At 35.0% G+C, this 15,615-nt stretch overlaps 1 protein-coding gene across 1 annotated transcript in view; it reads left to right on the forward strand.

Annotated features, from left to right (window-relative positions):
• Positions 1-15,615, forward strand: part of TMEM131 (transmembrane protein 131) — a 92,755-nt gene that overhangs the window by 53,850 nt on the left and 23,290 nt on the right. Inside the window, exons 12-24 of the mRNA XM_021546692.4 lie at positions 4,387-4,495; positions 6,326-6,434; positions 7,143-7,296; positions 7,390-7,560; positions 7,838-7,948; positions 8,035-8,169; positions 8,602-8,706; positions 10,035-10,121; positions 13,104-13,256; positions 13,410-13,485; positions 13,588-13,705; positions 15,157-15,295; positions 15,387-15,496. Coding sequence (XP_021402367.3) covers positions 4,387-4,495; positions 6,326-6,434; positions 7,143-7,296; positions 7,390-7,560; positions 7,838-7,948; positions 8,035-8,169; positions 8,602-8,706; positions 10,035-10,121; positions 13,104-13,256; positions 13,410-13,485; positions 13,588-13,705; positions 15,157-15,295; positions 15,387-15,496 — 1,577 coding nt within the window. The remainder of the gene's footprint in view (positions 1-4,386; positions 4,496-6,325; positions 6,435-7,142; positions 7,297-7,389; positions 7,561-7,837; positions 7,949-8,034; positions 8,170-8,601; positions 8,707-10,034; positions 10,122-13,103; positions 13,257-13,409; positions 13,486-13,587; positions 13,706-15,156; positions 15,296-15,386; positions 15,497-15,615) is intronic.

Raw genomic sequence — 15,615 nt, forward strand, 5'->3', positions numbered from 1 at the left:
AGATTTAGTTGTGTAGCTAGCTATACCTTGTCCCAGTGCACTTCAAAAAGTATTGAAGTGTTGAAAAGGAACCAGAGGAGCCAGAATAATGACTGAAGGATTGGCAAAGGTTCCTTACTGAGATTTTGGAGAGCATTTCTATGTTTATAAAGCTTGAAGCTGTAACTATGAAGAACAGTGTTTTAATAGTAGAGATCTAGCAAAATCTTAGGATACTGGAAACTAAGGCTAGATGAATTTAAAGTAGGAACAGGAAGCATTTTTAGTGATGAAGATAAATTTTCACAGTGACAGTAGACCATTGCAGTGCTTGCTAAGCTATTATTCACTAATAATTTTCAAAACAAGAGAAACTTATGGTATACTGCAAACAAGAGAAACTTACAGTATAGTGCAAAAAGATTTTATTTCATTGAGGTTCTGATGCTTATTGCAATGAGATCAGGTGATCCTATTGCAATCATAGCTTTGTAAGCTATAGCACAACTTTCATAGAGAGTTTAAAAACCAAGAAGACCTATATATGATTTTTGCATTGAGAGGGTTGGTAAATTCAGTAAATTATTTTTCCAGCTATATTTGCATGTTTATCTTCTTAGATTTGACAGTTTGCTTGTTTGAGGTTTTTTATTATTATTATTATTATTTTTAAAGTGTGTAATATACTTGCTGTGAACAATGCAAATAACCATATTTTCAGACCATCAGTTCTAATACATGGTTGTATAGTGCCTAATTCATACTCCTCCATTTAAAAAAAGACCCAAGCCCATCCATTTTTTTTAAGCTATGGTCTTTGGACTATGGGCTGTAGACCATAAATACCAATCTAATGGAAAGCTGTTACTTGATAACCATTATACATGTCATGACAAAACTTTTCCAGAGAAATTATTTTTTTACTGTGTATCAAAGCAGTTGATTTGGTATTTTTAAAGCCTTTGGGACTCACTTTTGTGAGGAAAAAGTTACCACACAGGTCCAGACATTATGTGTTTTTCAGTGTATCACATGGCACATCAGGTGAATTGTTCTTTTCATTAAGGGACAGCTTTGTTGGGAAGTTTGTAACCTTTCTAGCTTTTGAAGCACTTTGTGAATTTCTACTGCTGTGTCAGTCAACGAATTTCAAAGTGGAAAGCAAGAGTAAAGAATTTCACCAAGAAAGGACTTGGTGAATAGCTTACTTCTAGGAAAGCTTGACAATTAGATTTCTGACCCTTTAGAGCTAGTTTAGAAGTACTGAGACAGAGCTGTGTGAGAAATTTCATCTTAATGTCAGAAGAAAAGGCCAAGGCTATATTTAGCATACGTTTAAGCTGGGTGCTGGAAGAACTGAGTATCTTCAGGTCATCAGTGTGTGAGAGACTGCTAATACTGTTGCCAGACTTGTAGTTGCTCTGCCTTCAAATATTTAGTCATGCTATAGTTCAACAAACTGGTTGAGGAAGATAAGAGCAAGTAATTTTCTTTTTCAAGTTTTAAAACTCCTTATAATATCTCCTGTATTTTGTAGGGTTTGTCTCATTATTAAGGGGAATAATGCTTATTTCATGACTGGATAAACTAGTCATGCTGCAACAGTTAAGCTGTTCTGTCAAAAACCTGGTAAATGTAGATTGTTGAACACTGTTTTATCTCTTCTCTGTAATGAAAATTGTGTGTTTCCTTAAGGCACTTTAAGCCTGTTTGACTGCTAAAAGCAAAGGAATGCTTCAAAACTTGGGGTTCTGATCATGTTTGATGCATGAAGAACCAGGAATTTTGGGACAGCCTTAGTGAAGCTGAATGGTATCAGTTTGAAAACAAAAATGTTTGTGTAAGGAAGTATTAAGTTCTGTCCCAGCTTTAGAAAAGGGATCAATAGGTGTTAATTTTTCGTAACAAAAGTAGTTTGCTTCTGTGTTGTGTCTTCATCTTCACATCTGGATGCACACATCTCAAAATTATCAAGGATTATAGTTTAGTAGTAGTTTGTTCCATGTTCTGGATGATTCTTTATGGAGAAAGTAAACTTTAATTAGTTAGGTGTTTCTCTAAACACAAGGCCCAGAAATTTCTGACAGTTGTGTCTGTAAAAGAGAATAAAACAGTTCAGAGGTGGTTCTGACACTAATGGAACCAGCCTTAATCTGCTACCTGTAGCCACAGGGCTTTTTTGGCTATGAAAGGTGGGCAAGACAAAACAAGGTTCAGGAGCCTTCTGACTGCTAAACAGTATATATGAACATGTGCCAGTCTTCCAACTTATACTCTTTAGTTTATTAGAGTACATGTAGCCGAAGAGTCCTCAAACCTTCAAAGTCTTTCTCAAGAACTCCTGCAAAAGCATGAAGTTTTAGTCCTCTTTGTGTCCTTTAGAATATTTAAGGTCTTAATTTTCTGCAGTTATGATAAATACTGAATGTGTCTTCACAGAGCAGGGTTAGGAATCTTGGGTGGGTCATTCTGTAGGAGAGCCATGTGTTACTGAAGCATGTCTATTTAAAATCATTCTTCCCTACAAAAGTTGCTGTTAGTAAATTTTTCTGAGAAAATTGGTGGTATTATGCTCTTGATGGAACTTATTTTGTTGATGATTTTTAATGCATATTTCAGGAATGGTTTTACTTGAGCTTTATTTTAAATAGGTTCAAATTTGAGGAAAGTGATGTTGAAAGGATTCTTAAGGATGTTTATTTTTTCCCTAGTGGTCTTAATTTTGTATTTCTCTTTATAGCATATAATCAAGCAACCAATTGGAAATGTGCATTATGTAGTTCAGAAATCTTCAACGAAACAGTGTAAATTCCTTCCTTAACTAAATTTGCCAGCTGTAGACATTTTGAGTAAATACATGTATGTTTGTTACACTTGTGGTTTAAGAGATGCACCTCTGAAACCTGCCCTTTTTCTGGTAACAGGCTGTCCTTTTGAATGTTTCCAGTTCGATTTACTAGATGAAATCAGCATTATTTCAAACCAGTAATTCAAGAAAGCATTTTGCGTGAAAAGAGCATCTAAAAATATTTATTGTCTCTGTCATCCAGAAGTTGTGAACTTTATCACAGCCTTGATTTCATCTGCTTTAGGAGGCTTTTTTTTTTTTAAGATGTGTCGAGATTTTAGTTTTGTAATGTGGATCTCATTAGAAGAAAATTGAAATAGTTATTAATTGACTTACGAAGAGAAATACCAAATATCTGCACCCCATGTATGCAGATATCGTGGTGGACAAAGGTCAATGCTATAAATCCAAAACACAAAACTTCTGGTTGAGGTAACAGAGATTATTCATTAGCTGCAGCTTGTTCCCACTAAAGAATCATGTGGTCTGCAGAACTTAGTTATTTATGCACACTTTTATGGCTTTAATTTACAATCAAGCACAGCTTGGCTTGGAAGAACTGTAATTGGTTTGTACTACTAGCTGTCTGCCTTGTTACTCCCTGACCAAGAAAGGCTCAGCTGCTTACTAAACAGGTGCTAAACCTCTGCAGCCCAGCAGAAGGTAAGGCAGCACTCATTTCAATTTCCTTAATTCAGTATCCTGTGATTTGCTGTGGCTTAACAGCTGCTACGTGAGCAGCTGAGCTGTTCTTAAAGCAGGAGAAGACAGCTGTGGCAGAAGATTCATGGCAGGCATCCTAATTTTAAGCAAAACAAGAATAAGAGCATTTAAATGCTTCATGCCCAGTTTCTCCATGGAATCTAGATAGAGAGTCTTCAGAGGATGTGGAATCACTTATCCTGCTGTATAGCAATGAGTACCTCTACAAATCAGCTCTGGCTGACACAATAGCTCTTCCGGTGATGCCCATTTATCTTTTCCCTTTAGTTTAAAACAGTAAATCCTCCAATGTAAAGGGTGACCTTGTGAAGTGTTAGTGTAGAATGAGTGTCATCACAGATCTACAAAATGTTTGTCTCTACACTTAGTTATTTTTTCTCTGCAGATGTAGCATGGGATTAGAAACAATAGAGATAGATGTCTGTGTCCTCTCTCGTAGTTGCACAAGTCAGTTAACAGCTTTGTTAGCGACTGCACCAGAAACAAATAGCCTAGCTATTGTAGCCCTGCAGCATTAAGAATAAAAACTAAATCTTAATTTAAATAAGATTTGTTTTCTATTTTATTAATAGGTTTCTGGCCATACTGCCACTTAATTCAACACCCCCGAGGAAAACCCACTGTTACCCACTTTCCTGTATGTTGACTGAGTAATTTGTAGGACCTGAAAAAAATTCTAAAACCGCTTGTAATGCTGCTTTGTTATAGGAAAGACAGACCTGCAAGAGCTTGGTTAAAACTAGCTGCAGTTTTATCACTGTGAAAGACGCATGAAGGCTTCACAGCATGTTAGCAATGATAAATTTACAGATGCTTCATATTTTGATTGTTTGCAGAGTGTTAGACCTACACCACAGAATGAAGCGATAACAGTATATTTCAAGCCTGTTACGTTAAAAGCCTCTGAAAGTAAATATACCAAAGTTGCAAGCATTAGCTTTGATGGTAAGTACTGCTCCTCTCTTCTTAGAACTTGTCAAGTGGTTCTGAAAACTTACTGAACTTTCATTGATTATTTTCACTGTCTTAACAAAACACTGTTTATAATTTTGAGAAGAAAATGGGATTTTCCTACCTGGAACAGGCTTACAGTTCTTCTGAACTTCAGTTATTTCTGAAAGGATTGTCTTTGTTCATGATCAACAACTATCTTAGATTGGTAAATACAGATGAGAAGAGAAGGTATTTTTAATTTTTCTAATAAACATAACTGTATTCTTATGTTAAGGCTCTGATTATTTAAATGTATTTTTATTTTAAACAGACATTTGGTTTTGAGAAATTCTAATAAACAAGGTAACAAGTACAAGTTACTCCTGGGGAAATTCCAGTTAGACACAAGAAGAAAAATTTTCACAATGAAAACAATTAGCCATTAAAATAATCTCCCCAAGAAGGGGTGATTTCTTCAGTGTTGGGCACTTAGATCAATCTGGCCATGGTACTGAGACATTTTGTTTAAACTGTGTTTCTGCCAGGAAAGGTTGGACCGAGTGGTCCTTGAGGTCTCCTTCCAAACTGGTATTCTATGGTTTTTCTCCTACATAGTATGACTTTAAATACTATGCTGCCATTTTATAGAAAGGCACCTCTGTTTTTATAGAGATTTTAATCAACTGTTAGAATGGTGGTGACTACTCAGATGTTACTGCTTTAAGATACTAGTTGGTGCTGTAAGTCTTTCTGCCTGGATTGCTTAAAAATGGAATCTTATGCATGCAATAGTTGTGGTAGACATAATTTTAAAAGTTGCATGGAAAAAAAGGAAAGAATTTATTTTTATTATCATTTATGGATTAGCACTTTAGAAATTTAATAGCTCATGGTTTCTAAAACAAGTGAAGTACATTTTAGCTCATAAATTCTGAAAGAGATGAATTCTGTCAATCTGAGGTGATAATACATTCAGATTTTGAAGCTAATGGGAATTGTTATATGAGGACCTACTGGCTAACATATGGTACATCTTAGAAGGAATGGTGGTTCCTGGGAAAAATACCCAGTTAAGCTGCTTATTGTGTTTAAGGAATTGACTTGATAAATTCTTATCAGTGAAGCAGCCAGCCCTAAATATATGCAATTTCAGCTGTCCTGATTACATGCAGGGGCTTTAGGGGCTTGGTGGTTTCTCTTAATTAGTATTTGAATACCTTGATTTTTTTTTTTTTGGCACTATTGCTACCAGGCTAACATTGCTTGTTCTGTGATCTTGGAGGAGATCTGTTAGCATCACTCTTGGTGCTTGTGTAGTTTGAGTTCTTATATGGATTCTACTTTTCTCAACATTAACATTTAACTTGTCTTTTATTTATTCATTATTAAGATGTTGTTACATTTCTGGCCCAAAGATCCTCTCAACTGCTAATTCTCAGTGAGGGGCCCAGCCATCTCAGGCTTCTCTTCTCTCAGGGGAGGGATAGTTTTATTCCATATTCTTAGTGGAGACTTTAATTCATCTGCATCCAAATTATCCTCTGGACATGTTCAGGTTATTTATACGACAGCAACAATCAGGCTTCCCTATTGTAGAAAAGCTTAGTAAATCAGGCAGGTCATCTAACTGTGTTAAATGGAAAGATTTCAGAATTGGGGTATCTTGTTTTACAGACTTTACACCACGTCAATTTGGTTATTGAAATTCCCTTAAATTCCACTTTTTTCCTTCTATGATAATTAATTTCTGGACTAGTTCTGTGGTTTTATTTTTCCACTCATTCTAGTATAACTTAATGGATAAATTTTTTTAACAAACTTCTTATATTCTCATGTGTACAGCATCAAAAGCAAAAAGAGCATCACAGTCTTCTGGGAAAATAACTGTTAAAGCAAAAGAGAAGAGCTATTCCAAACTTGAAATACCGTATCAAGCAGAAGTGTTGGATGGGTAAGCTTCCAGTAGCTGAACACAGTTCAAATGTTTTAAGTTAGAAGGGAATATTCCTGTTTGTAAGCAAATGGATGAGGTGGTCTTAGCCATTAATAGGTTGGTTTCAAGGCTTGAGTTAAAATTGACCTTAGTGAGTTGTTTTTAAGAGCAGCTGAAAACTGCAGATGAGCCATTTTAAAAATGCAGTACTGGAAATATTTCTGCTTTTGCATTCACTGTTCTATTGCTATATATGAAGTAAGGGTAGAGAAAGTACTTTTGGTTTTAAGCGAAATTTTGGGAGAACACTGTTTCCCTGGGTTTTGTTACTTATTTACAAAGTATTGCTAAGCTGACTTTAAAAACATTTTGAATGAGGTGCTTTTTTATCAACAGAACTGGCAGACTATTTTAATGGCCAACAAACGAAACCTTACCTTATCAGAATTTTTGTGCTGCAGACACATGATTTGGCTAATAAAAAATACACATGATTTGCAAATTTTCTTAATACTTCAATGCTTCCTTTTAGTCCTCCTATTATTCTCAGTTACATGTTTTCTTATTTGAATTACTTTGTTATTGACATTCCTATAGTGCTGATAATACAGTTTCAGCATGCAGTGGGGTATGTACCTTTAGCTGTTTGAAATAATTCTAGGCTTTGTGTAAGGAAAACACTTTGAGGAAAATCTTTATTTTCTTTACTCTGTTTTATTTTAATAGTTATTTAGGATTTGATCATGCTGCTACACTCTTTCACATCCGTGACAATGCTGCTGATTCTGTGGAAAGACTGATCTATCTAACAAACACATTCAGTTTTGCAGTCCTTATACATGATGTTGTACTACCAGAAGAAGCAAAACCAATGTTTAAAGTAAGTCCCATTTCAGTGAATGCTTTTACTTATTAGTAAATGTGATGCACTTTGTTCAGTTGTAACCTTGGTCTTAATTGTTTACTGATCTAGGTCCAGAACTTCAGTAAACCAGTCTTAATTCCACCCAATGAATCCCGATATATTTTTACACTTCATTTTATGCCTTCCACATCATCTGTTCACATAGACAACAATATCCTACTAATCACCAATGCTTCTAAATTTCACCTACCTGTCCGAGCATACACAGGATTCCTAGATGTAAGTATCTTCCTTTTTGTTTTTTGGCAACTTCTGTCTAATTAGAGGCAGACTTCCTAGGACTCTTTAGTTCTTTATTCTACTTTGGTGTCTGCTGAACAATTCTTTCTTGTTCCCTTTAAATCTTTAGTTTTACATAGGAAGTTTATTAATGTAGAATTTTGAGATTTTCATGATAGTGTTGTATTAAAATTATTAATGTGGTTTTTAATGAGCTTAGAGTTTGAGCACACTTTATATTTCATTTATGCTAAAATACTTTTATCAATCTTTCTAGTACTTTGTACTGTCTCCAAAAACTGAGGAGCGATTTATAGATTTTGGCATATTGAGTGCAACAGAAGCTACCAGCATTTTATTTGCGGTCATCAACAGCAATCCAATAGAGGTGAGGATGCATTTATTTTTAGTTTATATTTTTAAAAATTTACATAAAAGTTGTTACTGAAAACAGTACCTTTTGTTCTTTTTAAGCTGGCTATAAAAAGTTGGCATATTATAGGGGATGGTTTGGCTGTAGAACTTCTAACAACTGAAAAAGGAAACAGAACAACAATAATTGCAAATCACCAAGAACTACAAAATGCTACTGCATCTGATCAGTCTTCGGTAAGTAAACCTTTGAATCCATTGCTTAAAGCTAGATATAGGAGGGGAGAAAAGAGACAAACCTCTACAAGTTCCTTCAGTTTCATTTTAGCAGAGGAGAGATAAGAATTCTTAATTTTTGTCTGAAGTTGAATATGATAAAGCATGTAGACCTCCAATATTTATTTTAAGGAGTGGTATTGTATTCAAATTGCTGTTTCTGAAGTTCACCCTTTCCAAACCTAACCAATCTGGATACCCTCAGGTGATGCTCATCTGGGATGAGTGGAAATTTATCACCACAAGGAATAGATAATTTTTGTGTTAGGCAGTTACATATGTGAACTCTGTGTTTATCACTGACAGTAGTTTTAAATGGATTTTGATTCTGATTTTAGTGAAATTTCTTTTTGTTTCGTGGAATACATTGGTGATGTTTTCTACAATTTACAGGTGATCCTCGCATCAGGCTATTATGCAGTGTTCAGAGTAAATCTAACAGCAAAGGAACTTGAAGGAATTCATGATGGAGCTGTACAAATCACGACAGATTATGAGGTATATTTATTGTGTAATAAATGGTGTTGCCCAAAACATCTGTTTAGTCTTTAAATGTTGTATTAGTGGACAGAGTGTAGCATGAGTTGAGGTTGGAAGGGATCTCCAGAGGTCAGGTTTTTGCAAGTTAACCCTGCATTCTGCAACAGGAATGCTACTTATGCTTTTATTATGGTTTTTGTCTAGCTTTCAGAAATACTCATTTAAATCTGACCTCATGCTTTGCAGTTTGCATTCTCCAGTGACATGACACATCCTCAAAGCATTAATTCATGGAGGCACTGGGGCATTAATACATTGGGGCATATCATGCTCTGACAATGTGCTTCTCCATACATTATCAGTTACTGAAACTGAGCTGTAATATCAGCCTTTTTTGTCAAAATGCAATGTCAAAGCTGTTTTGGAGAGTCATAGACTCATTAAGGTCTAAAAAGACTGGTTACCACCATGCCCACTAAACCATGCTGCAGTTCACTACAGTTTGCTGGCACTTGATGAAACAGAATCCTTGCACTGATTATTATGGGAGGGAACAACTGGTTGCCTCAACTTGATATCCCTTGTTTTTGCAGGAGACAGTGTTTAATGAAAAATGCAATCTGTATTTAATATCGTTCTGTGATATATGGAAAAAAACCCCAAATGTGACTCTATGCTTATGAAGTCAGGAAATTATATTACTGATTGTGTGGTTCTGATAGCCCTACAGAAAAAGGGAAATTTCCAAATTCTGCCAGTTATTGGAGATATTAAGCTTTTTTAGTATACATACACATGTACGTGACCCTGCAGTTACAGATTCTGAAGCATTTTATTTTCTTGCTTCTTACAAGTTATTCTACTTGTATTGGTATTTGAATCTCACTGCCATCCCTTCAGCTACTTTTTCAATATGTGTCTCAAGGTATTACAGTAGCACCATGTTTTGAGAAGTTTGGTGTATCTTCTTCCCTCAGTTACTTTAAAGGTGTTACTCTCCTGTTTACTGGCAAAATAAGCTCCATTCAAATGAGACTTATCTAATATCCCATTGGAGAGCTTATGTTTTCAGTATGCTTTTCTGTTCCATGTAGAAGAGAACTGAGGATGTCTGAGTAAAGGAGTGCTTCCTGCACTCCTGCAGTGACTGTTCAGAATATGATGATGTGTTGAAATCTTAATTAATGTCTCCATGTTTTAAATGTCTATATAATCTTAGACTAAATTAATTGTAGAATTTCAGGGTTTTGTTATTCTATGCAATTCAGAAGTGGAAGAGGCATTTAAAGGATAGAAATGTAAGGGGATTTTTTTTCTAAATTTTTCTTGGGTTTTTTTTTGTCCAGATTTTAACTATACCAGTGAAGGCTGTGATTGCTGTAGGCTCATTGACCTGCTCTCCGAAACATGTTTTTCTTCCACCTTCTTTTCCGGTAAGAGAGTTGGGGAGGATTAAATGTTTAATTGCTGTGTTTTTTCTTTATATGCCCTTTTCAAAGGCACTGTCCAAAATTCTATGTCAAATTGCTGGAGATAGAGTGCTACTGAACTGTTATGATCAGTTTCTCATTATTTTGGGGATTGAGTTTTTTCCACTATGTGTTCCAAGCATGAGTTGTTGTCCCTACATCTCTTCAACAGCCCACTTGAATGGGATCTTGAAATACTTATGTGATGGGATAGGTCTCATCAGAGGAAGATACGTCAGTCAGCAGGACTTCAGTAGGTGTTTGCTGCAACTGCCACATATTCCATCTTCCTTCAGAAGTCTTTTGCTACTCTTGAGGTCTAACAGTCATGCCTACAGCTGCAAAGATCACTAGTTGTTTTTTATCTTTAAGATTTTTTTTTTTTTACTATATAGCCTCACCATTATATGGATACTTATTACACTGAGTGCCACATCTAAAACTTCATTATGTCTCTTACTTCATAAGTTTTTTATAAGTTAAAATAGCTTAAAGATCCACTTCCCTTTCATTCACTGAAGATAAAGCAGTTTCTGTATTCTCTATCTGAGTCTACTAGAATTATTACAAATTATGATGTTGATGATGATTATGAAGAATTAATGTGAAAAATGTTCCTTTTGAGTGCCACAGGAAAATATTTTGTTCCATGTTGGATCATAAAGAAGTAATATTTTTTTTAATCTTTTTTGAGTTTGTTCCAGATGTAATGGTTAAAGAACTTCTCAGTATTTCATAGTAATGGGCCCACAGTCTTGTCAGCTTGATTTTTGGGGGGCCTGTGTTTAGTTTGTTTGTTGTTTGTGATTTTTTGCTTTGGTTTTGCAGAGTTTTTTTGGGGAGGGGGGGTTTGTTTGTTTTGTTTATTTCCTTTTACTTTGTTTCCTTTGTTTTGGCAGATACTGCTTCTTATAGCACCTGTGTTTCTCTTCCCTAGATTACTGTCATTTTTATCATCTTCATGCTTTTTCTAGGAATTATTGTTTCAGAGGATCTTTGGCCTCCCGAATTTTGTTTGGGAGTATAGATTCAGAATAATTACCACCTTTGACAAGATTATAGATTATTTACTGTGTTCAAGCCCCAAGCTTTTCAGGGCAGTCAGCTTCACTTACTACTTCAATTAGTTGATCACTTAGCTCTTTTTATATTTGGGAACATAAAACACTTGCTTTTACTTTTACTTTTCTTGGATTAATTTTGAACTAAACTTATGCTCACTGAATTCATGCTACTCTTAGATTTAGTTCTTCTGTAATGTCTCTATTACTTATGAAAATAAGCCTAAAATAGCATCAGTTCTTTTTGTTTCAGTGTTTGGTGGAGAAACTTTACAGCTACACCATCCAGGAATAACTAGGTGCTACTATTTTAGTAACACATGCTTTTCAGTTCATACTTAGGATGTAATTCTCCTGCAGCTGCCTGGTTCCCAGAGCTGTCTGTCTGTTAATAATTTTAGTGTATTTGTACTCAAGTGTGATTTCTGGTATTCTGTTAAAGGTTGTTGGCAATACACTGACTGTGTATAAAGGCCTTGTAAAGGTCAGTGTCTTGATTTAAACAAATCTTAGCTGTGTTGACTTCTGTTTCATAGTGTCATCTTTACCTCACAGTTTCACCTCTCAACTCTTCCCTGATCAAAGCTCATCTTTAAAGATCTCTATGCTAAATAGCATTGTTCTGTTTTTCTTACTACTGCTGAACAATTTTTTCTCTTGTCTGTTGTTCCATGTCTAAATGCTATGTAAAGGTCTTGTTCTAGACACTTAAACAAACCTGTATCTTGTCCAGATGACAGTTTGTTATTCATAGGAATCCACAGATGAAGCTCAGATGTACCTCCTAATTCAGTTTTACAGGACTGTACTGTTAAGGATTTATTTTTGTAGTTTCTTTCCCTCTGCAATTACTACTGTTGAGACTGTTGCAATATGTGACTGTTTCCTGAAGCCACAGGCAAATTTTGAACCTGCAAAAGACCTCTTCCATGTCTCCACTTAGAGAATTTTTTTTTGAAGTCTAAAGTATTGATTTAAGGGGAACAAGAAAAGTATGTTCATTAAAAGTTAGTCTTGGGTATTTATACTTGCTTGCACTGATTTTTTTACATAAATCTGAAGTCTCCCCACCAGTCCCGAGTTGCACTTTTCTTCTGGCTTTGTTTCTATTATTTGTTTCCTCTACACATATCAGGGTTGGGTGTTGAGGTAAGGTGTAAAACATGACCATAGAATCATTGATTTACAACTGAGACGGGGTAGAGCTTGAGCATTGTAAGGATTTTGATCATGACAATTAAACTACATTTTCTGTGCTTGAAAGGTGAAATAATGTTTGACTCGGAAAGGGAGGCAGGCTGTAAAGGTGTGGGGAAAAATCTTCCTGTTTTCTTCCTAAATGTAGTTTTGGTGTGTTGTGTCTTAATTTCATTTGGGAGCAGGAAGGATTGTTTTAAAAGCCCTCTGTCACCTGTAGTTTTTGTAATCATAGCTTCCCTTTACTCTTCCTTTCAGATTATTTCTAATTCTTACTGACTAATTACTATTTCTAATTACCAACAGTGATCTTTTACGAAACTACTGTTTTCCTTTTGTAAAAGGAGGCTCAACAAATTGAAGCTTTCTCTTGCCTTTCCTCTTCTAATATTTTTTATCATTATTTGATTAAAGAGAGCCATTGTCTGAGCCCTTCCAAGATACTTCAGGTGTTCTTAATTTTCTAAGAAGGGTGAACTCTGTTTGGAAGCAGATGGATGAAAAAATACAACTTCACAGAAACTTACTATCTTGAAATGTTGCAAATGGCATTTCTTTATGATAGCATAGTTAAAATCACAATTTAACATTTCAGCAGTGCTGTGGTCTTTGCCAGTCTGCATAAATAGATACACATGCTAGGGAAAAATGCATATCCTGCAGACCTTTTTCCTTTTATTTTCTTTAGGGGAAAGTAGTTCACCAGAGCTTGAACATTATGAACTCCTTTTCTCAGAAAGTGAAAATACAACACATACGGTCTCTGTCAGAAGACGTAAGGTTTTATTATAAAAGGCTAAGAAGTAATAAAGAAGATTTAGAGCCAGGAAAAAAATCAAAGGTTTGTTTATGTCTTATTTCTAAAAGTTTATAAGTTCTCTTTTCTATATAGCATATGGTAAGTTTCTGTGTTCAATATAAATCTTCCCTCTTTTTTCTTTGGTTGTTAGATTTATTGTGCTGTTTAATTGATTCTCTCTTACATGTTTTGCAGATTGCAAATATTTATTTTGATCCTGGTTTACAGTGTGGAGATCATTGTTATGTAGGATTGCCTTTTCTATCTAAATGTAAGTAAAGTTCAACTTTATAATTAAAACAATTTAAAATAAGTTTTCTCCTTAAGTAATGATTTTACTTGAAGATTTGTAAAAACACATTATTTCCAACAGCGGAATCTAAAGTTCAGCACAGCATAGCAATGCAAGAAGATGCATGGGATACTGACTGGGACTTGCATGAGAATTTATTCAAAGAATGGACAGAAATAAAAGAGAACTCAAGCCATAAGTAAGTATTTTATTTCTGTTGTTTGCTCAGGCCTTAAGTCAGTACTAATTCTGTGATATGTGTGCTCTTTTAGAATGCAAAGCTTCTTAATATTGCTGTGCCCTTTAAGAGAGGGGGTCAAGAAGGAATTACTTGGTCTTCTCTACAAAACCTTTAAAGAGAGCATTTTAAAAGTTTAAAAACAGTAATAATTTTCCTCAATTAAAGGAAACACTGAAAGTTTACTATTCACTGAGTTGCTGGAGTTCTTGAAAAGATTGTAACAGCAAGGCAGTCTCTACTCCACAAAAATGTCCAAAACCAGATTATACTGGTTGTTCAGTATCCCTGCTTAAACTGTTTTAAAATCGTATCCTCAATATCCCTTTTAAGATTTCATAAGGTTTTCTGTTATTACCATATCATGACGTTTACATTTCAGTGAATTACAACATTTTCTTGTATTTTATCTTGAGAAGATTAATGGTTGCTACTTAATATTTAGAAAAATTAAACTCTGTAGACTGCTACATACCTTTGAAATGTCTGCCTTCTCATACATAAAGTTGATTTAATCTCCAAGAGACACAAGTTAACATAAACAGCAAGTGTTCATCTTTTGTGTTGATAGCATCCAGATTACCCTTTCAAACAAAGTATGCAACTAAATACTTCCCCCCTTATCAGTTCTGTGTTATAATGGTGATATATTAACCCCTGAGAAAATCTGATTTAAACAGAATCCTCTATTTAGCTGCACAGTAACTTTCAAGAATGTTTTATATCCTGCACTAAGAGAACAGTAAAGGAGAATGCTACTAAAAATTAGTTCTGAATAAGGAGTAGTTCTAACTTGAATATACAATGCTTTAATATTATTTATTATAATATACTTTAAAGTATTGAATACTTCTGATGAGAGTTAAAGTTACCCAGCTGTCCAAAGGATCATTCAGGGAAAGGAGTGAGAACTTCTGAAAACAGAGAGGTTGTGACTTGGATGTTTGGAGTTTATCCAAAATATTTCTCTGGGTTTGAAGCCTAATATTTTGTCTGTTTTGCTGACTGGAGAGCTTAGTACTTTTAGTTTAGTTTCAATTCATGCTGGAGAGCTTGTGGGAGAAGGGGACCCAAATCTGTTGTGGAGGTTGTTTAATAGCAAAGAACTTAATTCACTGATGGAAGCAGTGGCTAGCACCAAGTATGACTTGTTCAGATTTGCTTGAGGTTTATTAGAGAGGTGTGCAGGCACACAGTCTAGAGTAGATGTACTGATTTACTGTACCTATGCAGGCAAAATACATTTTTTGGACTGTGGATACTAGATTGGATTTTTTCCTTTCCACTGTTTGTACCCTTGCAAATCTTCAAATAGATTTGCGGTTCTTTTCCTTACTGATCTGAATCTCAATGATATTCTCAACATTTGTTTATGCAAAATGTAAAAGTGAGATTTATAACTGTTTCTCCAGACTGAATGCTATATTTGAAGTGGACACAGATCTTCAGAAGGATGTTCAGTTGAAAATTACAGCAGAAATGTCTTGGCCTTCCATCCTTAGTTCACCACGCCACCTAAACTTCCCTCTTACCAACACAAACAGCTCATCAGTAAGTTATTTTAGTGATAGTTTAATTTAAAAAGATGTTTATAATTGCATTAATGGTAATGTAAACTTATAAAAAAATTCTTTCTGAATAGGAAGAAGAAATTTTTCTAGAAAATCCAGCTGATGCTCCTGTGTATGTTCAGTTTCTTCCAGTAGCTCTGTATTCTAACCCATCCACTTTTGTTGATAAGCTGTTAGAACGGTAAGTGTTGTTCTGGAAAGCTTGGGGTGTTCTCACTGGGCAGAGAAAATGCATTTTACAAGGAATGAATGCGTGGTATGGTAGCTGTGTTGGTAGTTTGTATTGGCCACCTTTAGAAT

Source organism: Lonchura striata, chromosome 1 (genome assembly GCF_050655825.1).
Source record: "Lonchura striata isolate lonStrDom1 chromosome 1, ASM5065582v1, whole genome shotgun sequence".
Lineage (NCBI taxonomy): Eukaryota > Metazoa > Chordata > Aves > Passeriformes > Estrildidae > Lonchura > Lonchura striata.